Source organism: Photinus pyralis, unplaced genomic scaffold (genome assembly GCF_008802855.1).
Source record: "Photinus pyralis isolate 1611_PpyrPB1 unplaced genomic scaffold, Ppyr1.3 Ppyr1.4_LG3a, whole genome shotgun sequence".
Taxonomy (NCBI): Eukaryota; Metazoa; Arthropoda; class Insecta; order Coleoptera; family Lampyridae; genus Photinus; species Photinus pyralis.
The window spans coordinates 1,083,922-1,110,262 of record NW_022170509.1 but is presented as its reverse complement, the minus strand read 5'-3'; the positions used below and the strand labels follow the sequence as shown (position 1 = coordinate 1,110,262).

General features: G+C 36.5%; 1 protein-coding gene across 3 annotated transcripts; it reads left to right on the top strand.

Moving 5' to 3' along the window:
- Positions 1-299: 299 nt before the first annotated feature.
- On the top strand, positions 300-16,108 carry LOC116165272. 3 transcript variants are annotated; one of them, XM_031479560.1, is made up of 2 exons: positions 300-444; positions 14,336-16,108. In XM_031479560.1, the coding sequence occupies exons 1-2, from the start codon at positions 396-398 to the stop codon at positions 15,529-15,531; spliced, it is 1,245 nt and encodes a 414-aa protein (XP_031335420.1). In that variant the 5' UTR covers positions 300-395; the 3' UTR covers positions 15,532-16,108. The 3 variants fall into 3 exon arrangements, with proteins under 3 accessions (XP_031335420.1, XP_031335422.1, XP_031335423.1); XM_031479562.1 differs by lacking the exon at positions 300-444 and adding an exon at positions 12,571-12,756; XM_031479563.1 differs by lacking the exon at positions 300-444 and adding an exon at positions 13,643-14,220.
- Positions 16,109-26,341: the final 10,233 nt, after the last annotated feature.

The window sequence follows — 26,341 nt, the reverse complement described above, 5'->3', positions numbered from 1 at the left end:
CTATAACCTTATTTTCTAACATTGCGATTTCATTTTTATTTGAGAATATAGCTCAATCCGAAAGTCAGGTCCAAATCGAGGACACAAACATATTATGTAGTGGTAATCTCACGTAACTATATGTTACTTGTAATGGCCGCATTTCGTTTTAGTGTCCCTTTCTCCGCTTTCATCGGTTTGCCACTACTTCGCGGACCAGGTTGCAACTAGGTCACTATCGCATACTTTTACATCCCATCGAGTGGGAGCTTGCATGCACATGAAGCAAAGTAATACGAACTCTTGGTGAGAGAAGACGTGTGTAGTGATGTGCATGAAGTGCAGTGTCGTGAACGTGCAACCCTTTCATCTGAACTTCACTTTCGATAAAGTTCCCGTTTTTGACATTTGTACCAATGCTTACCATGCATCCCGACAATGGAGTTATTTTCTCAACGGCACCCAGTAAGTAAATCCTCCCTTATTTCATTAAAAGAGCGCCCACCACACGAAAAATGGGAACTTAAATTTGGCCATGGAAAGTTCTCCTCCATTGTTTTCAAATCAGAATTTTTCAAGTATCATCGACCCCAATTTCGCGGTGCATTTTTTAGATTAAAAATAAATTTTTAAATGTATGTGTTACATACGCCAATGGTAACTGGCTGCAAACTAATGTTATTTTTAAAACTGCAACGCAATTTTCGGGGAAAAGTGCATCTTGGGCCTTGAGGAAGACGAGAGGAGAAGGGTATTGGGGTTAATGACAAAGCGGTCTTTGCACATTGCACGCGAATTTTATTTTTAAAATAATCTCGGGGCGTCGTAAGATGCCTTTTTACCACCGTTTCATACGGTTTCGTAACGAAAAGACAAATATGGTGTAAGCTATATCTATACATAATAAGATTATTTACTTTTGTCGATATCTAAAGATGTAACCTGGTTATGTTAGAAATTGATAAATGTCGTCACGATCGTTACGATTTCCCACTGACCTTCCTGTTGAATGGGTGAACTTGCAATGCTTCGATTATTGGCAAATTGTCTGTTTTTGATTTACCAAAATCGAGGTCAAACACTTTTTTTATATTACTTAGTTAATGGTCCGCTACTTTTAGAACTGTTCTGTCATTCATTTTTCACTTATTTGCATTTATTAACAATACTGTAATGGGACGTTTTAAATGGTTGGATCACATCGCCAATAAATTTGGCTTTGTGTGCAACTCATATAGTTCAACGTACGTTAAATTTGACGTGCCAAATCGTGATCTAACGCGTTAAAAAAATTTTAAATTCGCTAAATTTGTAACGTGATTGAGCCGTACGTGTACATTTCAGTTTCCAAAAGAATTTTCTCCACACATTTTCAAGTAACGCGCAACCCCACATTTTGGCTCGATGAAAATTTGGGACACTCGTGTAGCACCAAATATATCCTTGATTTAAATAAACAAATTACGCATTTAAATTATTTTAAAAATGATGACACGATAACTTGAAGGGGCATAACATCTAGTATTAGCCAACTAACTTCTCAAGCAGGGTGCTAGGCTAGGATAAAGGTGACTGTTGTACCAAGAATTCGTACTTCCGTTTAACCGTGAATATGTGAACGGTCTAGTTTAAAGGATCTAGACCTTCATTTCAGTTTTTCATGGCTTTGACCTTTAGCGAAGAGAGTACTCAATAGATTTTGAAACTGGGAGTGGAAGAAGTCTTGCATTGTTCGCATCGTTTCGATTCTGAGAAATATGTCAAAACGAAGATAAAGGTTACTTAATCCCGGCGTTTGAAATGTAACGCTAAGTACATTAATTGAACTTTGTGTAATAGTGATTAAACAAGAACAACAATAATATGAAGCGTTTAATCGAGTTTTTTTAAGATAATCCATATGATAAAATTGTTCTATTTAGTAACTACCGCGTTTTATCAACTATTGCTAAAAGTACATGTGCGCCATTGCATATTTTTCACGATAAATGCAACGAATCGAAATGGGAAAGGTGTGGGTACAAAACAAACCTGGAAACGGGTAAGCTAAGAGGTCGCTTAACCGACCTTGTCATAATACTATCAAGTCAACCTTTTACTATACATAAGGCTGTTAGAAATTTTTGGTTAAACGAATCACGTATTTTATAACCTATTCCTTATTATGCAATAACTACTTGTCTGCCTTCTATTTATTTTTGTCCGTAGAACTATACAAATCCAGATAAGTAATGAATATGAATTCCATCACAATGTACCCTAGCCCCATTTTCCCTTTATTTTTGTCGAGAGATAGTGAAAAACTGATATGTGCCATACCCATATGCACGTAATAATTGCTACTTCCTTTACTCGAGTAGGTATCCAACCGATAAGATTATTCAGTATGGCGGAGAAAAATTTCTTTTACAAATCGTTTACATTAGATCATTATCGAATCCTTTAATTACATGAAAAACATAATTCACTTACTTTACCATTTCCTGTATCTCGACCTTCGTCTTTATAGGCCTACTTAGTTGTCTGACCTTTATTTGTTGCTAATACGTTCTGACCTGCTTATTTCTTATATGTCGAAAACCTTCGAAATGTTTATTACATTTATATTCAAGTACAATATAACGTTATTACACTTAGTCATTAACGTTCAGTAATTACATTTATTTATGATCGATTTCATTAGCTACACCCGGTTACACATGCATTGTGAAAAAATTTAATTTGCTCCTTTTCGTAATGGTTTTTTGTCAGTTTTACAAAATTAAAACAAAAGCAGGGGAGGAAAACCCTTTCACCGTCCATTTTAGTGATGCAACTGTTTTTTATCCACAAATGACGCAAACGAATATAATCACTAATCTAAATTGCGTCTTTGAAAATAAAAAATATTTAAATTAACAACATACCTTATATACGACCAATTCAGTAGTTGTGGCGTCAGAGGCTCTATTTCATTTTTATTAACAAACGTTACTTAACATTTATACGTCAGTAATACAATTATTCGCGAAAATAAACACAACTTCCCATTAATGAAGTTAAAATGACACCGATTGGGAAGTGAAGAAAAGTCTCGAATTAAATGCGCTGAAACCAATGAGTAAAAAATCATATACCATGCGTAAAGCAAAAGGGGTTGGATGGTTCCTAATCTCGAAAACCGTGACTGTTCGCGTCTTTTTAACTTTCTACTGGCTAGTTTAAATTCTTTGATCTTTTATTTTGTTGGAAATAGACCAATTGTTATATGTAAGTAAGGAATACAGTGAGGAGACTAAATGTCCACACGTTTAGTACCTAGCATTAGCTCAAAAATAAACAAGCATTATCAAAAAAAGGAAAAATTTGAAGAAAATTCAGCACGTTAGTGCCTGTCACTAGGCCTGTCAAATTGTCCTGAATGGGGCGGAACGGGGCAGATTTTATTTTTCCTGAATTATCTGATTATCGACGCAAAGGATACCTACATAATATAATTTTGTTTTTGAAAAACCACAACAACAAAACACATAACAATCATAATAGTTCCCAATGAAAAGGTCTACATCTCCATATCGTGGTTCGTGAAAAAGTTCATTTACTCGAAATGATCACAGGTCAAGAAATAAGGCGCGGTTGATAAAAGGTTGTTATCTAAATGTTAAAAAGCTTTTTTAACTGTACATGTTATCTTGGCAATATTAAACAAAACGTCATTTTTAGTTTTAGTAGAAAAAATGTGTAGCTGAAATTTCGCATGTATGATAATAAACAATGAAAATGAAGTTCGCCAGCGCATGCGCAAAACCGATTATTTACCTATTACACTAATTTTATTTTTATTAAAAGTATCTGTATTAAAATTTTATTTGATCCGAGGGGGTATCTGTCGAAACTACGCCAATCACCATACCGAAATTACTCGCAATCGGAGTTGTAATTGAAGAAATCCTGATGATGGCTTTCTATGTTAGTCCAAAATCCTAATATTCAGATAGAATTTGACCCATCTTTACCAAATATGAAAGTGGTAAACTTACGTAGGCACAAACACGGACCCTACTTCGATAGAAAGTGCCCTAAAAGGTACCTACTAGTCATAATAGTTCACTTCGAAGAACTGATTATTCCATTTCGTCAATGAAATTGCTATTTCCAGTTGGACCTTTGGACATTCGAAGGATATTTGGAAATTTTGGCGAATTTTGTTTAAATTAGACAGAAATGCGCCAAAATTGGCCTATAAGTTTTATAATTTGGCGTACTTTCAAACTGAAAAATATGCTATCGTGGTCGCTTTGTTCGTTTATCGGTGCGTCGTCTATGCTCTCTTTTAAAAAATTTCCAGCCAAAAGCAGAAACCTCCGGCTCCTATTTTTTCTGCGAGATCCAAAACAAATTGTTGTGTCCTACACTTTTTATGATCGAAATTATCAATACAATCAAAACGTCACATATTGGTTCATCTATTTTGGTAATATCTGTGAAAAAGTTGAGTTTTAATAACGTGATAACGTATTACATTTAGAGGACATCTCCACGACGTAGGTGTAGACTTGGTAGACGTGTACCTATCGTGGAAGTAATTATGAAACATGTATACACGCGTCGTCATATTTGCTGAAGTAAATCAATTACGTATGTAAGTGTTTATGGAATACCATTGCTCGGTTTCATCATTCACGTGGTGGAAGTTACTTAATTATAATATCCGCAGCGCATATTACGACAACTAGCTTAAAAATTATCCAAAATTTTCGAACATCCTGTACATATCGAAGTTATTAATGTGTTTGTTTGAACGTTTTTTTAATTATATTTCGCGGTCATTGTAACTACATAATCACGCTGTTATCTGTTTAAATAATACGTAACTCTCAGTGAGTTTAATAAAAAGATTACGTTATTTATTTGTTAGTGACAAAAGACCGTCTTTATCTTATACACTGAAATAGAAAGAATGAGAGATACTTTAACACTATCATAATAACTAAATGTTAATAATGTTCAGGTTTTTCCACTCTCATTAAAGCTGGAAATTTGCGATAAGTGTAGCGAGATTTAAATAATAAAATAAAATATCCACCACGTAGTTTGAGCGTGTTGTTCAAGTCGGCGGAAAATGTGTCGTTAACCTTCCTAAATAAACTTTTGAGCTGGCGTTTGAGTAAAAAGCTCAAAACGTTCAGATTTAACTTCTCATGTCCATCCAACGTTGACTAGAAGTTTCTATTCTAATCACCTGTTGTTACCAAGGTTTATCCACAATAATATTTTGCAAAATATTATTTATAATATATCGATAATGGACAATGAACTTATAAACTTTTCCATATGAACCTAAATAATCGTTTATTATATAAAATTGATTTTGCAATCATCACAATGTGTCGCGTTGAGATCTATACGACGGAGTTATTGAGCTTTTGTAGTTCAATGGCCAAAACCTTGAAAACACAATTATGTTATACAAACGTATTATAAAATCAATTTTGTAATGTGGCCTTATAAATGCGGACAACGTGCACAACACACTAAAATAAAATTTGTCAAAACTGTCAATTGTCTCTATACAGGCTGTCCCGTTTTTTTTTCGAAATATTAAGAAGATATGTGGAAGACAGTGACGAATGTGCTACTCAAAAATATAACTTACTCCTCCTATACGATCTCTAATAATTCTTTGGACATATTTCCATCAATATAATTTCCACTTAAAGTTTAATTGTTATTGATCTAACTATATAATTGGAGTTCTACGAAGTGCTTATAATTAATCACATAAGGTATACTTTTATCATGGTGCAATTTTTCCAAAGTCATGTTCAATATTTGCTTTAAAATTGTCCATCACTTCCCGGATAACTGCTTGATTTTTTCGATCATAAGATCGCAATATACTTGTAATCAGTGCAGTTTGTTTAGTCACTATTCCGTTAATTTATTTGTATTAGATCGTAATTCGTTTGTTTACCATGTGGAGAAATTGTTAGATTCAGCAACACGTGTGTTTGTTATCAGTAAATGCAAAATCAAACGTATCGTGTGGTCGTTCGTTATCTGCGCTTAACTGGTAACAGAACAAAGGTAAAAGCGTGTGTGATTGATGTTTTTAATTAGACTGATGGGTTTTCGCGAATTACACGAAATTGGCCACCATTTCCAATAAAAACTTCTGATCTAATTATTCAGCGATATAAGCTCATCCTCAAAGCATCTGGGCTTGGCGCTTGAACTGAAGAAAACATAGTCGTTTGCCTAATTTAAAACTATCACTATTAGCCAAGGCAAGTTTGAAAGCTCTGTTATCATAATAAAGAAATCTGTTTTACACGCAAAACCGGAAGTACCAAAACGATGTTTATAAGTGTTACACAACAAAATTGCTATAATTTTGATCAAAGATAGCATAGGTCACAAATTTGTTATTAGGAGCTATCAGTAAGACAAGAGGTCATGCAAAGCGACGTAGTAACGTAATTTCGTTAGAAGAAAACTTACGATGTAGCGTAATGATGGTTCTATATTACATCTCACGGTGAATCCTCTGAAGAAAATGTCATGACCTTCTTATAAAATCTACCACGCATCTGCAATATATGCAGATCCGAAGGTATTTTTCGGGTTACCATGTATTGCAGGATATTCCAAAATTGGGCTACTAAATTCCGTTCGTTTTTTGTAAGCATAGCAGCCATGGTATAGAACGTGCAACTGGAAAATAACATTAAAATTAGAAATAAAATAAGTACAATCGGTTAGTTTAACACACATCATCTCAAACTAATTCTTTTTATTACCGATTGAGTAGTATGTTGAGCTTTAGTTTTTCGTTTTCAGTAAAAGAAATTTTTGGAGTTTAGGTATCTTACATGCATCTTAATTAAACAAAATTAGAAACCCACCTTTACATTTATTAGTTCAAACTCTCCAAAGAATAAACCCCATTTACCATTGGAGCGACGCTACATAGGTACCTACTCTACATCGCATCGCTTTAAACGCTTGCCACTACTACGCGCACATTGTTAAGTAAAGCGATAGCAGGTAGAGGTCGGCGTCGGTGTGACCTTTTTATCTTTAATAACCAATACCTTATCGAAAAGTTAAATATTTTTTAACAAAATAGCCGTCACTTACATAAAAATCTTCTAGAACCAACCAATCCATTATTTATAACGTCTTTAGTTCCCCAAACGCTCTTTTAACAAGAAAGATTCCACATCAATAAAGCCACCAAGTGAAATATGTACTATTGTTTGTCATCTACCCATCCGGACCGGTTTTTAGGGTCCCATACTAGCCTCAGTTTCCCTTATCACCTTTAACGAGTTCGATTATTCGAAACTCTACTTCTGTATCGACAAATGGCAATCGAGCTTTCACCAGAAAAGCCTGGAATTAGCAGTTGACCACGTAGGCCTCAGGAGTCCAACGTACGGGAGAATGCAACAAAGGATGTTGATGAGTTACCGTCGAATATACTATCGTTAATACTCTACTCCATGAAGCATTTGAATGATACGGGACCCGTTTTACCAGATTTACTGGAATTGGGTAGCTCACGCACCAAATGCTTATGTTGTTGAAAATTATCGCCCCATATCTATTTTATGCAACTTCTCCAAAGTTTTTGAAGCAGTACTATACAAAAAACTTTATCAACAATTTAACACGCAGTTGTCTAGTTACCAGCATGGTTTCGTTCCCAATAGATCAACTGTTACAAATTTGACTTGCTTTGTGCAATATTGTTCTGAAGCACTTGATAATAGACAGCAAGTTGATGTTATTTACACAGATTTCAGCAAAGCCTTCGATAAAATTGATCATAACATTATTTTAAACAAGCTTGTCGAATATGGTTTCAGTTGCCCTATTGTTCATTTAATGAAGTCATATCTAACTAACCGACGTCAATTTGTTTCCTATAACGGGCATGACTCACAATCATTTATTCCTACATCTGGAGTGCCGCAAGGGTCAACTCTTGGTCCCTTTCTCTTTTTAATATTCATTAACGATTTACCCTCCGTAATTTCATCTCAGAGATTATTGTTTGCAGATGACTTAAAAATTTTCACTAGGGTCACAAGCCACAAGGAATGCGAGAGCCTTCAAAGCGATTTAGAAAGTGTTTATAATTGGTGTAACGCAAACAGGTTCGATACAATTATCAAATTCAAAATACACCCTTAAAAAGAGACACTCAAACAAAGGATTTAGGGGTTCTGTTCGATAACATGCTAACATTTAGCTTACACATTGATACAATTGTTAGGCAATCTTTTAAAACCTTAGGTTTTATTATACGCATTGGTTCAGATTTTGCAAATTTGTCAACTCTTATACTACTTTTTTCTACATTTGTACGAAGCAAGCTTGAATATGGTGTACTAGTATGGAATCCAGCATTTAAAAAACACGAAGAATGCCTAGAACGTATACAACGTCGTCTTTTAAAATATGTAGCATTTCGTTGTGATGGATACTACCCTACAAGAGGTTACCCACAAAATCTACTGCTAGAAAGATTCAATCTTTTACCCTTAAAGTAGCAGACGTAAAAGAATAAGTGTGTCGTTCTTGTACAAATTATTATGGAATGAAATTGATTGTGTCACATTACACAATTATTTAAATTTCTCTGTGCCTCGTTCTTCCTCCAGGCATTTCCTAACTTTTAAATTACCCTATTGCAGAACAAATCTCTTACAAAATTCCCCAATTTATCGAATGTGTCATAATTATAACTCGGTATGCGATACTGTTGATATATTTAACACTAATTTAAAATTCCTTATAAGTATGATCCAATAATTTTTGTCTTTTTCTTTTTTGCTTTTGCCATTGCACTAATACAATTTCTCTTATTTACCAATATTGTATTTTGATTTATGACTTTATTTTGTTTATTGTATAACTCTGTTAACAATTTTCTTTCGCTTTAGTTATAAATCTATCATTATTATTTTTGTTACATTTTTGTTAATTTTTCTATATTACTGTGCGGCTTTTATTGAACAATATTAAAGTTTGTCCTGTATTTAGACTAGATAGTCTGTTTGGACAATAAATTATTATTATTATTATTATTGTCGGTGTTTCTTGTGAGAACTCAGGTCTAGCCTGGTTAACTAATCGCACGGATTAAAATCAAGTAACGATTAGTGTCTGTGTCTGTGTCTGGTGAAGTTATGTAGGGTCCTAAAAAAAATAAAATAAATATAATAAAAATAAAAATTCACACACTCACATTGGAAATCTAGAGATAGTATGTAATTCATACTTACCAACATAGCTATTAATGGCCACAATAGTCAACGCTATCAGGAAAGAAGAAAACAAAACAAAAATATCATTATAATAATTCCTGTACTTTTATTAAATAGAGTTTATTGTGTAAGTGTTTCTTTGGCTTTGCGTTTGGGTTGTATACGAGTGGGTTGTGATAACGTGGTGTGTTTATGTGAAGAAGGAGTTTTGTGTTTTTTAACTGTGCTAGGACGTGTAACTTTATTGGGTGGACCTGTCTTTGTAGTGCAAGTTGCGTTACTTGTATTTATGGTGTTTCTTTGTTGTAGAGGTTGTATTTGTGTTGTTGCTTGGGTTATTGATGGAGATATTACAGTATTTTGTGAGCCTGTGGTGCTGTTAAGGTTTTTGCGCTTCGGTTGTATACGAGTGGGTTGTTTCTGAGAAGAAGGAGTATTGCGTTTTTTAACTGTGCTAGTAACTTTATTGGGTGGATCTGTCTTTGTAGTGCATGTTGCGTTACTTGTATTTATGGTGTTTCTTTGTTCTAGATGTTGTATTTGTGTTGTTGCTTGGATTATTGGTGGAGACATTACGGTATTTTGTGAGCCTCTAGTGCTGTTAAGGTTGCTGCGTTTGGGTTGAGTACGAGTGGGTTGTGATAACGTGGTGTGTTTCTGAGAAGAAAGAGTATTGTGTTTTTTAGCTGTGCTAGGCCGTGTAACTTTATTGGGTGAGGGCGTCTTTGTAGTGCATGTTGCGTTACTTGTATTTATTGCGTTTGTTTGTTCAGGAAGTTGTGTTTGTGTGGTTGGTTGAGTTAAGAGTGGAGATATTACAGTATGTTGTGTGTCATGTTGTGAGTCTAAAGTGCTGTTTAGGCTTTTGCGTTTGGGTTGAATACTAATGGGTTGTGATAATGTGGTTTGCTTCAGAGGTGCATCTCTGATTGTAGTATATGTTGTATCATTTGTTGTACTTGTTTGTTCGGTAAGTTGTATTTGTGTGCTTGTTTGGGTTAGAGGTGGAGATATTACAGTATGTTGTGTACCGTGTTGTGAGGGAGTGCTGTTGTTTACATGTATACGTTGTGGATCATTTCTGTATGTAGTATCTTGTGTTATGTTTAGAAATTTACGAACAATATGGCATGTGTTGATAATGACTGCTTTTTGTAAATGTTTGTATGTGTTTTTGTCCAAACCTAATAGTTGTAAATTGTGGTGTATTGTCTTTGGTATAACTCCGGTAGCACTAAGAATAATGGGAACTATAACAGTAGATTTCATTCTCCATTGCGTCTTAAGCTCGATAGCTATATCGGTGTATTTGCGGTGTTTTTCTGCATGTGTTTTAGTTAAGTTGTTAGTGTTGGGTATGGCAATGTCTATAATACAAATGGATTTTTGCGTTTTATCTATAAGTGTAATATCTGGTCTATTATTGTGGATAGTTTTGTCTGTGAGTAGTGTCCTGTCCCAATATAATTTGTGTGTGTTGTTTTCAAGTATGATCTGTGGCGTGTATTTGTAGTATGGTGTCTTATCTGTTATGAGATTGTGTTTAAGTGCTAATTTTTGATGTATGATTTTAGCTACCCGGATCGTGTCGATGTTTGTATTCAGTTTGTGCAAGTCGTGTGCATGCCGATATTATATGTTGGATTGTTTCTGATGTTTGTGAACAGAGTCGACAAGAATCGGTTGTCACTGTTTTGTCTTTATGTATGTGTTTTTTATTATTATTATTATTATTATGGGTAAAAGCCATAGAGTGAAGCAGTCACCCCACCACTGAAAATAGTGACTACTGAGCCCCACCACCACGACAAAGTGAATCCCATTGTTGGGTAACGAAGTGGCAGATATGCCGTTGGAAAGCTTTCAAGGAGTCCCGTGGAAATGCCTCTAAACCCAAAGTGTTTAGTGCTGTTGAAGTGCTAAAATATTCGCCTTTTCTCCCGTATGTTCTGTTTTCGGGAGTGATTTTCCCGGACCATGTTTAAACTGCGAAGAAGGTTCAGAGTTTTTAAGGAGTTCAGCTCAATGAAATGACTTAAGTTTGCGAGAATTTGATTAAAGTTTCCGAAGTCTCTAAAGATTTTCGAATATTGCGTTTCAAGTCTATTTCCTTCTGTTGTTTGAATTAAAGCTTTTTTGCGGTTTCTGCTAAAACGCTCATTCGAAACTAGTATTAAATAACAAGTAAGCTGTGCACAACTCTTGTACATATCTAAACCCCAAAATAGCTCAGTAAATAATAGGGCCGTCCGCTCTCGCCGGCCCCTTAAAATTGGTGTCTGTTTTTCCAGCTGAAATACTCAATTTTTTAACTAATGCTTAAGCCCAAACGATTCGTCAGAAGAAAACCCAAATGCTAAAACTTATATTGTATAGGAATTTGTTTGGTTGTAATAGGATTTGATTTATCTTTTGCGTCACGAATTTTGGGTTACCGATCCTTCAATTCAGATCAGCACAGGTACAAAGCGCAAGGGATCAAAAGACCCTACAATTTTCTCGGGAGCAAATATCAATACATTAGTACATTATAGAAAAGTAAAGGTTGCCCGATTAAAAATGCGCTCCTTTGAGCATTGTTAGCTTCGTAAGACTCATTCGTGTGCAAACTGGTCATTTATTCAACTTTCTTTTCAAATCGAACTGAATTTTCTGTTCTTGATGTTCAGATGCTGGTTTAGCTTACAATTTTGGGAGTTTGTCCAAATTAGCAATCAGCGGTAGTCAGTCGGTTAGTAAATTATAGCCCTTAGTCGAAGGGTAAGAATGGCAAGTATTTTGCACTTGTATATTTCTTTGTGAAGTCTAAACTGCGAACCATCAGATCCAAAATCAGAAATTAATTACGCAATATTCGTTACACGTGTTATGAATTTGTGTATTAAGTTGGGGTTCCAAGTATTTTTGGAAGCTAGACAAGGTGCTGCATTTTATTATTAACAGGGTGTTTGCCTTACGTTGCTTGCGGGAGGCTAAGAAATTTGGAGTGCCAACAAGCAAAACGCTGTTGAGGCATTAAAAATGGAAACATGTTAGGGCTTTTATTTATTTGAGTCGCATTTAGTCGTAGCGCGTGTTATAAATTTCCCAAAGAAAAGCGTATTATGTAGAACACACTATCAGCGTGATATTATGTAATAGTTAAATTCCAAGCGAAGACGGCGGTCCTAAATATTAAAGAAGGCACACGACATAACACGAGCACATTACGTAACCTAAGAAGGTGACCTGTCAGATCTCTGATTGGTGACTCATTGAGGGTGTTGTCCTCGTCTCCCCCACCGTTCATTGTGATTTTCCCCTCCTCTCTGAGCGTCGCGACTCGACTCACGCGTCCACAGATAGCAAATGCGACTGTTAAGTCAGGAAAGCTGCACGTTATTGCGTTAGTTAAGTTTCAATCGCTCTACGAAAAAGTTACGATTTATCTTGTGCTGTGACAATTGTTTTGAATAAAGACTTGGAAGATTTCTTCGCGACTGACAAGGAGTAGCAGATTTTCAAACGTCCGAGGACGTAGTTGGTGAGTTTTATTTTTGAATGAATTTACGCGCTCTTTTTATATTCGCGCGAATTTTAAAAGGAGGGTGAGTTTACCGGCTGTGATAGAAAACGTGGGTCGACTCTTTGTTATTCCGCGAGGGAATTCCTAAGATTAACGCAACTATTTATTAAAATTGAGTAACACAGTGACGCAATATCGTTTAAAAGTGGTTAATTATTTTCTAGTAACTGTTGCGTTGCCCTGAACCATCAAACTTTACCGTTAGTGACTAACTAATATGATTTAATCATAACATGAAGTCATGCTCGAGTGTTTTATTCATATTCGGATATTGCATTGAGAAAAGTCCTTTGTTTTAAGCTCCTTGTAAGTGTGATGTAATATCAGTTATCCTTATCGCAACTGAATCGAGATATTTGTAGTATTGGTCTCGATTTGGTTCGTTCATAATTTTGTCGATGAAATAGATAATAGCAACCGTGCAGTTGATTTCTTGCTGCATGAACTAGAGTTCCACTAGCCTACTTTTCCTTGTCGATTCTCGGTCGCTCGTCTGCAAATTTGCGTTTCATGATTCGAAAAACTCGCCTACAAGTTAGTGGGATTCCTTGTATGCGTGAGTCAGATTTTTACCGGGGAAAGTCCTTAGTAAACGGGAGCGATTCATTGGAAAACTTCTTATCGCATTGCGTAATTTGAACAGGTTAATTAGAAATGTTATTGGGAAAATAGAACAAACGAGAGTGGGCCGAAACTTCGAGGAATATTTTTAGATCAGTTTTGTAACGCTTTGTTTTCAACTAGACGTCCTACGTCATTCTATAGTTAGAGACGAATTAGAAATTTATTTTATTTTAATTATAATTCTTAAGCGTGAATAAAGAGAAATTGTTGTCCGACAACAATGACTCACGTGCGTTAGTCTCATTAGAAATTTTAATGTGACCACTTTTATTCCTAGAATTCTTTTTTCTGTCCTTTAAATTATTATTAAACACCTTTGTTCGCAATTACATTGTTTGTTGCTAATTTAACTCAATCCGATAGCAACCGTAATACACGACTTTTTACCTCCAAAAATCCCACTCTTTATTTTGATATACTGCGTAGTTTTCCCAATTTCCTTTCCAACGCTAAAAATACTTTTGGAAATTAACTATACGTATAGGTCAGCGCTTTCCAAGAATTTTTGTGTATTACACAACATTATGTAAATCGCCTAACGACTTGTTCTATCAATAAAACGTGCGGCTGAAAACGTGGAAAGATGCACGTGAAACCAATCACGTTGTTAAGTCTTACCACTACGTAATCGATTTTCTCGAACTTGTGGATGTGCCCTAAGTGATTCATATCCGTTCTCGAATTCTTGGCGGTTGCTTAAGCCCGTGTATCATCATAATTGTAGAGGGGCTTAGGCAATGACCTCTCCAAGGATATTACGATTAAAGTATAAACATCTCTAATAGCGTGCTTCAACAGGTATCCTTTGGAAAAAATGTTAAAAATTAACTGCAGCAAAGACGTCCTTGAGTGCACTTGCAAAAACCAGTTCGTCCTTTTACGGTCGAAACTAATAAATTCTTAATTGTTTCAGATGTTCTAAATCAAAGGATAATGGTTGCCGAACTAATGGGCCGAGGTCAAAGTGGGTCTCCAGTGAATGGTGAAATACCCCACGTGAATTCCAGTATGCCAGCCAGTCACGGACACGAGGGGTTATTAACCAGCCCCGCTCCCTCTCCAGATGCAGACAGCTATCAGGCATATAATTTATCACAACAAATGAAACACAAAGAATTATTCTCACAAAGAAAACAGCGCGAATTCATACCAGATAGCAAAAAAGACGACAGCTACTGGGATCGGCGCAGAAGAAACAACGAAGCCGCAAAACGTTCAAGAGAAAAACGCAGGTTCAACGATATGGTCCTAGAACAAAGGGTTGTTGAACTAACCAAAGAAAACGCCATCCTCAAAGCACAACTGGATGCCATCAGGGAAGAGTTCGGGATCTGCGGTGATAACGTCGTTTGCGTGGAAAAAGTAATGGCAAACATGCCAACCAGTGAACAAGTATTAACCCTAACAAAACGTCCAAAACTAATCAACCCATCCGCTATGTTCGGTCACCCCAGTCCCAGCCCCATCCCCACATCTGTGATTCACCAACCCGTTCTCGCCCCATCCCCACCGCCTATACCTCACCCGCACCACAACATGATGCACCACCCCGCCTCCCACCACGAATCACCCTACAGAGAACACCCCGATTACAATCCCTACTTCCCCGCCTTCCATCCAACTCCAATCTGTGATTCCAACAGTGCCCTTAACCTTTCAAGATCTCGATCAAGACCCCAGTCGCCCTACGAAATCTCCAGTAATTCCGGAGACGAAGGTGCACCGATGGCTTTAACGACAGAAGTGAACAACAGCCTCCCTCTAAAGCTTCGCCACAAATCGCATCTAGGCGACAAAGACGCGGCGACAGCCTTGCTATCCCTCCAACACATTAAACAAGAACCAAACCTTCGAGCCAGCCCCTCGTGGGACGCCGAGGGTTCAAGTGACGAGCGCGATTCCGGCATATCCTTAGGGGGCGAATGGTCGGCCTCCCAAGCGGCGGCCACCTTACAAAGCCTTCAAAAACAATCTCAAGCCACCCTACAGGATGCGGAACGAGATCCCCAAACCAAAAACAGACTGCATTCAGAAATCGTACGTTTATCGTCCGAAGTCGCGCATCTCAAATCAATAATGATCCGCAAGGATTCGAACGGAAAACACTAGGTGTTGTTACACTAAAATTAATTGTTGTGATTACCAAAGGGCCACCCGCCCAATATCAGCGTGTTATTTTAGTTTATGGATATTAAATACCGCTTGTCAAAGTTCCATTTTTAGTGCTAAGTATTTATTGTGAGGAGGTGACGATGCTGATTAACAATTTGGGGCAACTTTCGAGGCATTTTCACTTTACGCATTAAATACTGTTTTTTTATCGATCGACTTTGTTGTTGCGGATATATTCCTATCATTATCGTTGTTCTTATTTCAGATATAACCTAATTATAAAGTGTATTATTGTTTCGCTTATAACTTTACATTTTTCGCCAATGTATTCGTTGTAAGCATCATCATTGCATCACCAAATCGAATCATTTCACCTCATCTTATTATTATAATTATTATTAATGTACCTATTTATTTTTAGTTGGAAATGTGTGATTTTGTAATTATTTATCTTAGAGTTAATAATTTACATTATTTATAATAAATTATATTTACTTTTGTTATGGGCAGATTATCTGTTTATGCAATAATATCTAAATGAGAAAAATCGTCCATTAAAATACTTCAAATTAAAGTGTGTATGTTTTACAAAACCACGTGAACCTTATAAAATGTTTTCATTTGTATTGACGATGTTTTTATTTTTTGACGCTTTGGTTCTACGCAGCTTTGTTAATTGTAGGTAAAAGAAAATATTTGTTATATTTTCGTATTACCCCCACATGTATCCTATTCTGTAAGGAATAAATCTTTGCATCGTTTTTTTATTAATTCTCTGTTTTCATTGCCGTATGATTACACCATGACCATGCACAATATTGCGCCGCGATTAAATTGTGGATTTGTGAAAATTGTTACCAAAGTAGTAGTGCGTCATGGGTATTTACAATTACAAATTGCGATTCATCTTTGGGATAAATACGAAAATATTTTGATTTTGCTACGTACGTAACTTGTTTACGAGAGCTAAAAAGTCGCCACTGCGCGGTTAATCACATAGGTTAATGTACTGTTTGTGTTTGTTCGCCGAATTCGGTAACAGGGAACATCCGCATAAGTACATTATTTAATATTAATATAATTTCGCGCCAACCATTTTTTACAACATAATTGTGTAATTGATTCGTAACCCAAATGTTTCGTTAATAACTTTCCGTAATGGGGATATTGCAAATATTTCAACATTTTTTTGAAGGATGCGGATTAAAAATGACGGACAAAGAAACAAACAAACGAATTACGTAATGGATTACATTTAAATATTCCGCCAAAAAATTACAGATATTAATCTCATTTATTAGAGGGATACCTAATGTGTTACCCTCCTCATCTAATTAAAGATGGACACATTTCAGTTCAATTGCGCAAAAAGGTTTATCGTTTAATTAAAAGCTTTGTTGGGTTACGTTTATGTACCTACATCATTTTAAATACGATGAATCATTTTTAAATATTCCGCTAACCCGAATAACGTTGATAAGGCAATGTTCACCGAATCTTTTAGTTGTTTATTCAGCGCGTAGGAAACCCCCAATTTATTGTTTTTACGTAAACAGATAAAACCTATTGCGTGTTTCCTATAAATTACATAATTTCGACGTTTTGTGACCATAATCCTTAACGGTCTCGCTTGCGTGAATTTAATAATATTGCCTTTAACCTTTATTGGAATGAAAACAAAGATTTCACATTCCGCAGGTGCTTTTTGTGTTTGTTGTAAGAATGTAATGTATACGGAAGCTTGCATTTTTAAAGTCCAGAGTGATCAGTCATAACAGCAATCGTAATTACAGCAGCCAATGCATAGTCTAATCTTCACGTTGGTCAATGATGTGGCACGTATTGGCCCAGAAATTTGTGAAGTTTTCCACAAGTTGGAAATTTTCAGTTTGTTTCGGTTCAGATCAATAAGTGGCCATCAACAAGTTAAAATTTAAGTCGAGGTGCTAACGGCTGCCGTTGTGGTGGTGTATTTATTATTGTTACAGCAACAATTACAAGTACTACCCAAGAATGTACCGAAACACGGGTGATTACATCAGTGAAACGGGAAACAGGGTGGTAATGCGTATTGCGGCTGCGTCTGGATACGACGGCCAACACTGCGCCAGAAACCCCTTTGATTTGTGTTGAAGAAACCGATACCACTCGGATCCAAACCCCGCTTCTACATGATGGTCCCACGTATTGACCAAAACCATCGGTACAACGTGAAGAGGTCTATGATCACAGTAAATGATCACAATTAACAATCTTCGACTGTTATGTGGGGGTTCCATCAACCCCACACCAAATAAACATCTGGGTTGTTGATGTGGTAGCTGCAGTGGCTTTCGAGTGGAAAATCGCCGCCCCCTCTATGTTAATTAATAATAAAGCAAATTAATAAAAGTCAAAGCAGCTTTAAATTTATTAATTAAAAATGTACCCTTGGCATTTTTTATTGGTAAGCGACAACTCGCCGATGGTAAACTCGGCGATGCCAACCTGACAAATTATAAATAAGTAAAAAAACCTGATACAGTAATTTTTTTAATTGCTCCATTGATTTTTTCAGAAGAAAATTAATTCTTCGTTACGGTTCAAGTAAAAGTAAAGTTTTGGGGGTGAATATTTCCGGCAAATTATTAACCGGGAAGATATTAATTTAGTAAAGTTTCATTTTAATGCACAAAGATTACTATTATTTAATAAACCGATCGGGAAGATTACAATTCCTTAAGTATTTTCAACGTTTAAAAATAAAAAAGGAACTAAAGGTTGCAACTCTATAAATTAGCAAAGACCTATTTCACTGATACTTTATAATTTCATTCCATATTCCAAAGCCATAAACCAAGAAAAAGCTTTCCGCAAGAGTAAGTTTCTAATACGTAATGTAAACATGATGGAGAAATGCATTTAGAGTTTTAATTACCTAATCTACAGAATAGCACCTTATATTATCCTTCTGTCGCGTATTATACGAATGTAGGTACACGATAGCATAATAATTATGTGCGTGTTTTCTTCGCAGAGTTTTCCATCGCCGAGCTGACCTGTGCCGTTTCTTTTTCACAGCAAAGCCTTTTATACAATTGTCATTATCAATTAAACATAGTATGGCACGCTCATAGTCTCAACATGGACATATTCGCTGATTATTTTTGATTAACTTTAGTTCAGAGAAGCGTCTCTCAACAGCTGGCATTGCTAATGGTACATGTAACAAAAATTCTAATCATATAACAATCTTTGGTGAGTTTGGATATTTTAATAAACCCAGAGAACCGGACATAATGACCTGTTGTTACAGTCTGGTTCAGTTCGTCCACGGTCAATATCACTGCACAGATTCTGCATCTGTTGCTAACTTTTAACATATTTTAAGCGTCATCCTCTCAGTCTGTAAAGCACATATTTTCGGAGCACATTGAAGTCCTGTTTGCAGATAATTTTAAGCGCATCATTGACGTCACGCAGAAGACTGAGTAATATAAAAACGAATCCTGTATTTGTCCGTGTGTTCAATCTTTCATTCGTTTTCCGTTTTTCGGTGCAGTAAAAGTTTCTTTGCAAGAGGAATTTTCCACCGGTGCGCCGACGTAGAATAGAATGCGTCCCAGCGTTCTAGCGCACCAAAGAAAGGCCCCGAATCTACACCCCCACTGAAGTTGCATGTAGGCAAACCAGGTTTAGTGAAAGTGAAATGATAAATTCGAGATTGGGATTGATATTCTTTATCCGCTGAGGCACACCTAGGTTGCATCCGGCCATCGTGGCAGCATGATCTCAAACTTGACCCTTTACAGTTCATAATGCCGAGCTCATCAGCCTTACGTTTACTTACTAGGTACCTGCATGGTCCGCCCGGTGCCAGGGACCCCTCTGTCCCCCTCGCTACTCCACTGGGTAGTTTCACTATATTGTGCTCGCCTACGGAAATTGGTTACCGGAAAGATTCGCCTAAAAATTCACCCTCTGAATTATTCGCCGTCGCGTCGAAATATTTGGCCTCAGAGTACTCGTACCAGGAACTCGCTCCAAGGCAAATTCACGTTGAGGAAAGTTGAAGCCTAACGTATTGATTGCTTTTGCATATTCTGTGTCATATTGTTGAGTTCATTCTCGTAATGAGATCCATAACCAAACGCAATTAATTAAATTTCACCTGATGTCATCCTTATTATTTTGCGATTGTCGTAGTGGAATATAATATGCATCGCAGAAGGAGTCCAATGGTGTGCGGCGTATCAAAATAAGACAACGAGGAATAAAATTAAATGCATTTTTAGATGGATGCATATGCACTATAAATATGTACATATATTGTATGTGCCTACTGTCGTACTGGAACAGTGCATGTTTTAGTACTCCAATAACTTTTAGATTCATCACACATTTTTGAGAAAATGGACTAGTACATTATACATAAGTGGGTTTGTCTTACGTGGCACCGTAGGTAGGAACGCTTTCGGAAGTGTAAGACGATAGGGTCAAGCTATTGGGACCGAAGTACGCAAGTGGGGGTGATTTTTCTTGAAGACGAGAACACGGAGGCGGGTGTTCTTGAAGCCAAATCTTGTTCGTGGCCCACTTTCCAGGAGCGAACCTGACGGGGATGAATCTTCTGTAAGCGAATATTCCGGGGGCAGGGAATTTTATGAAATACGAATTGTGTGAGCCAAAAAACTAAATGTTTTCTTGGGATAAATTATTATTTGAAAATTTATTGACATTTTGAGGTTTAGTTATATGAAGATCTCCATATAAAGAGATGCTCCACACACGTTATGTTAATGTTCAAAGTTTAAATCATAATTACAGTTTAACATTGAAATGTGTACAAAAGTCATTATTGTACAGGTTTATAAGTAAAATTACCTTTATTAGTTTTGCAGTCATTAATCTGGAGTGGTGCGCGCGGTATAGTGACTAACTATGGTATTCAGATTTGGGCCAGTTCGATTACGTATAACTGAAAACATTATTCAAATACACAATGGATCAAAAAAAGTGCTGAAATAAAAAAGAGCAGTTCCTTGTTATCACCAAGCAGTTAGGTAAATATTGATAGTAGGTAATGATGTTACTATGGGAACATATTCGAATCCGCCAAAAATTAGATCCACGAACTCTAAGCTAATGTAACCTTCATTATGCCATTCCCATTAAATTTAAATTTGACTCTCGTTTATTCTTAATTTCGCGATATGTATAAAAGAAAATGTAGTAATTAAGTGCTTAAATAAAATATAAATAAAGGTATAATACTTTATAACTACTATAATACAGATCATAGTTTTTGTTTAGCGAAAAAAATCTGAGCAAATTTGTTTTCATGTTGTTTGCTAATGTCAAGAACCTCTCAAGGATTTTTAACATTATTGATTAGGTGATGTCAGAGTTTACCTTTGTAAAGGTGAGTACTCCTTGTTTTCACGCGTGATTATGAGAAATTTGATGTATAAATAGCCGTTAAAAAGTTACTGAGCCTGAACCTACTACCTAAATTAAAACAGAATAGGTACAATAGGACTAGACATAATCCCATGCGCAAGTAGCACCATTGAATTGTAGAACATTTAAAAATAAAACTATATCCGTCTACTTAATTCAAATGAGTAATTGCACGCGCAATGTAAATTATTGATATGAATAATTATAAATTGTTACAATGTTTAGTTTAAGTCACTTGGCTTGCATCCATCGATTTCACGTAGAGAATATGTCAACTGCATATGATACTATGTGCTGAGTAACAACAACATCAAAACGTAAAGTGAGATCCAAAAATCTTCCATCGAAACAGTAGCGATAGTATTGTACGGTCATTGACAAAAGTAATGATCTTTGCAGCATATGCCTGTCACTGATCACGACGGGCTCCATCGGTTTCTTCAAAGAGGAGATACTTTAATTTGTTGGTTCGCATGTCGCGCATACCGCAGAATCAGGTCCCCTGGATCAGACCGACTACACCTATACACTGGCAACCTTGCCATTTGATCCTTAAAAAAAAAGAAACAGCTTCATAGGTTTTTGCAAAATTTTTTCGCGCTCAGTATAGTGTCACTATTCAATTTTTGAAGATCTGGCAAGCATTGCCAGTCAGAAGATCGTAGCACATCGGATCACCTAATACCAAACGTTTACCTGATTTTTTAATTGTTAAGGCAAAATATCAAATCATTTTGGGAAAGTTGAACAAAAATTACCGCAGATATGATCATCTCCATAAACCGGGCAGTAAACGTCGTAATTTGTAACAGTTCGTATTAAGGAAGAAAATGAATAAATAATAAACGTGTTAAAAATTATGTGTCACCTGTAACTCAGTGAAAATCAATATTTGAGAAATAAACGCAAACATACTTTGTCAATAGTGACAAGGACGAAATCGTCACGAGTTTGATACATAATATGCATTCAAACCCGTCAAAGGTGCCCTCTACGCCGACGACTTAATAGTGTATTGTACGGGGAAGGTAACCACTACGTCCTGCATTTTACTCCAAAATGCGATAGATCAAGCCTACCACTGGTCTAGAACTACATGATTTAGCTTCTCTACCTCAAAATCTAAGATAATTAAATTTAGTAGAAGAAAAACGAATCACATACCACAAGTAAATTTAAATGGTGTCCCACTACAAGTTATAGAAGATCACAAAATTCTAGGCCTAACCTTTGATAGTAAGCTCACGTGGAGGAAGCATATCGAAGAAACTAAAGCCAATTGTATGAAGAGAATGAACATCTTTAAAACACTTGCACATCACCATTGGGGAGCTCAAGAAAAGGTGCTGCTAAGAGTATATAGGTCCTTAATACGTTCATAACTAGACTATGGTAGCATCTTATATTCATCTGCAAGTAAATCTGTTCTTAAAAAGCTTAACACAGTTCATAACACCGACCTACGTATCGGCTTAGGAGCTTTTCGGTCCAGCCCGACAGAATCGCTCTATTGCGAAGCTCACGAACTTCCTCTTTACCTTCGTCGTGATCAACTTATTCTAACCTATTTTGCGAGAGTATCTGCTAATCCAAAAATCCCGTTTATAACTCTATTAACCCAGCTCAATCAAACAACATTCCCAAACACCCTTATCCAGTCACCAAAATGTTAAATGACCTTATAAGACCGTATGACTTGACGAAAACAACCCCACATCCTCAATCGGTCTACCCACCATGGACTAAACAACTGCCGAAGTTTAACACACTTTTACATAAACACCAAAAGTCAGAAACATCGAGCTTTTTGCTGAAGCAATCTTTTTACGAGCTGGTAGAAGAGTATAGACACTCAGACGATATATTATACACTGATGCCTCCAAGGACGACAAAGGGGTTAGCTGCTCAGTCACCACAACAGACTCAATAATAGCAAGATACTTATTACCAAGCTTGTGCAGCGTTCATACTGGGGAACTGTATGGAATATTAAAGGCGCTTGAAACAATTACGGGAGACAGTAAAATTGTCACTGTATGTACTGATTCTCTTTCTGCAATTCGCTCCATAGGAAACATATATACTAAAAATTTCTTAGCACAAAAAGTACACGACCGCTATCATCAGCTTGCTGCCAGAAACGTTTTAGTAAATATTGTCTGGTCACCCTCCCACGTTGGCATAAGTGGAAACGAAAGTGCTGATCGGGCTGCAAAAGAATCCCTAAACATGGACCTGACTACTGAGCAAATGCAGCTACATACTGACCTGCAGAGCTGCCTAAGAGAGTCAATCATCAGTAAGTGGCAAAATGCTTGGAGCTTTTCCAACACCAAGTTATCCGAAATTCAGCCTACAATAATGACCACTAATCTACCCTCAATGCATAGGAAGAATACAGTCATAATTCGAAGGTTGAGGATTGGTCACACAAGGAAAACCCATGGATACCTTTTTGAAAATCAAGACCCTCCATATTGTGAATGCAAGGAGCCTTTGTCCGTGAACCACTTCCTCTCACAGTGTCCACTGCAATTGGAAATCCGAAGCAAATACCATATTGGAATGGACCTTAAAAAAGACCGCTCATTACCGAAAAGTATTAAAAACGTACTAAACTTTCTAAGAGATACAAACTTGTACAATTTTATATAATAGTCTAATAAGCGAAATATTATTAGAATACGTGCATTGTAAGTAAAGGTACTTGTAGACGTGCCAATGGCCACTAGTAGTCGAGGCACACAAATTAAATTTAAAAAAAATAAAAAATAAAAAAAAAGAAATATAAACCATAGCGTGAGCGACGACACTAGATTCTATTTATTGTGTGGGTGAAGAGTTGCTTTTAAATGCTTTGAACAAAAGAGCCATTGCAAGGGTTTGCACTACACAGTACACTGTTACCACAAAGCATAGCAATCCTCCACTGCAGGGGTTGTAACTTTTGCAGCGCACCGAATATTTTTGTTTNATTAACCCGTCAAAAGTGCCCTCTACGCCGACCACTTAATAGTGTATTGTACGGGGAAGGTAACCACTACCTCCTGCATTTTACTCCAAAATGCGATAGATGAAGCCTACCACTGGTCTAGAACTACAGGATTCAACTTCTCTACCTCAAAATCTAAGATAATTAAATTTAGTAGAAGAAAAACGAATCACATCCCACAAGTAAATTTAAATGGTGTCCCACTACAAGTTATAGAAGATCACAAAATTCTAGGCCTAACCTTTGATAGTAAGCTTACCTGGAGGAAGCATATCGAAGAAACTAAAACCAATTGTATGAAGAGAATGAACATCTTAAAAACACTTGCACATCACCATTGGGAAGCTCAAGAAAAAGTGCTGCTAAGAGTATATAGGTCCTTAATACGTTCAAAGCTAGACTATGGTAGCATCTTATATTCATCTGCAAGTAAATCTGTTCTTAAAAAGCTTAACACAGTTCATAATACCGGCCTACGTATCTGCTTAGGAGCTTTTCGGTCCAGCCAGGCAGAATCGCTCTATTGCGAAGCTCACGAACTTCCTCTTTACCTTCGTCGTGATCAACTTATTCTAACCTATTTTGCGAGAGTATCTGCTAATCCAAAAAATCCCGTTTATAACTCTATTAACCCAGCTCAATCAAACAACATTCCCAAACACCCTTATCCAGTCACCAAAATGTTGAATGACCTTATAAAGACCGTATGACTTGACCAAAACAACTCCACATCCTCAATCGGTCTACCCACCATGGACTAAACAACTGCCGAAGTTTAACACACTTTTACATAAATACCAAAAGTCAGAAACATCGAGCTTTTTGCTGAAGCAATCTTTTTACGAGCTGATAGAAGAGTATAGACACTCAGACGACATATTATACACTGATGCCTTCAAGGACGACAAAGGGGTTAGCTGTTCAGTCACCACAACCGACTCAATAATAGCAAGATACTTATTACCAAGCTTGAGCAGCGTTCATACTGGGGAACTGTATGGAATATTAATGGCGCTTGAAACAATTACGGGAGACAGTAAAATCGTCACTGTATGTACTGATTCTCTTTCTGCAATTCGCTCCATAGAAAACATATATACTAAAAATTTCTTAGCACAAAAAGTATACGACCGCTATCATCAGCTCGCTGCCAGAAACGTTTTTGTAAATATTGTCTGGTCACCCTCCCACGTTGGTATAAGTGGAAACGAGAAAGAGCTGATCGGGCTGCAAAAGAATCCCTAAACATGGACCTGACTACTGAGCAAATGCAGCTACATACTGACCTGCAGAACTGCCAAAGAGAGTCAATCATCAGTAAGTGGCAAAATGCTTGGAGCTTTTCCAACACCAAGTTATCCGAAACTCAGCCTACAATAATGACCACTAATCTACCCTCAATGGCAAGGAAAACCCATGGATATCTTTTTGAAAATCAAAACCCTCCATATTGTGAATGCAACGAGCCTTTGTCCGTGAACCACTTCCTCTCACAGTGTCCAATGCAATTGGAAATCCGACGCAAATACCATATTGGAATGGACCTTAAAAAAGACCTCTCATTACCGAAAAGTATTAAAAACGTACTAAACTTTCTAAGAGATACAAACTTGTACAATTTTATATAATGTCTAATAAGCGAAATATTATTATAATACGTGCATTGTAAGTAAAGGTACTTGTAGACGTGCCAATGGCCTCTAGTAGTCGAGGCACACAAATTAAATAAAAAAAAAATAAAAAATAAAAAAAAAGAAATATAAACCATAGCGTGAGCGACGACACTAGATTCTATTTATTGTGTGGGTGAAGAGTTGCTTTTAAATGCTTTGAACAAAAGAGCCATTGCAAGGGTTTGCACTACACAGTACACTGTTACCACAAAGCATAGCAATCCTCCACTGCAGGGGTTGTAACTTTTGCAGCGCACCGAATATTTTTGTTTCTTTGATCGATTATGTTCAAATGATTTATAAGCAACCCCGAAACTGCCCTCTAAAAATAAATTTCATTCTTGTGTTAAACTTACGTAATTTAATAGTAATTTCTCACTGCCAAGCATAGCAATCCTGAACTACAGGGGTTGTAACTTTTGCAGCGCACAGAAATTTTTGTTTCTTTGATCGATTATGATTAAATGATCTATAAGCAACCCCGAAACTGCCCTCTAAAGATAACTTTCATTCTTGTGTTAAACTTACGTAATTTAATAGTAATTGCTCACTTCCAAGCACAGCCATCCTCGATTGCAGGGGTTGTAACTTTTGCAGTGCACCGAATATTTTTGTTTCTTTGATCGATTATGATTAAATGATTTATAAGCAACCCCGAAACTGCCCTCTAAAAATAAATTTCATTCTTTTTTTAAAGTTAGG

What these genes read in the sequence shown, in the direction of transcription:
- LOC116165272 (XM_031479560.1), top strand. Translation starts at nt 396, where the DNA reads ATGCTTACCATGCATCCCGACAATGGAGTTATTTTCTCAACGGCACCC. An exon ending in TATTTTCTCAACGGCACCCA is followed by an intron (nt 445 to 14,335) that starts GTAAGTAAATCC and finishes TAATTGTTTCAG; the next exon opens with ATGTTCTAAATCAAAGGATA.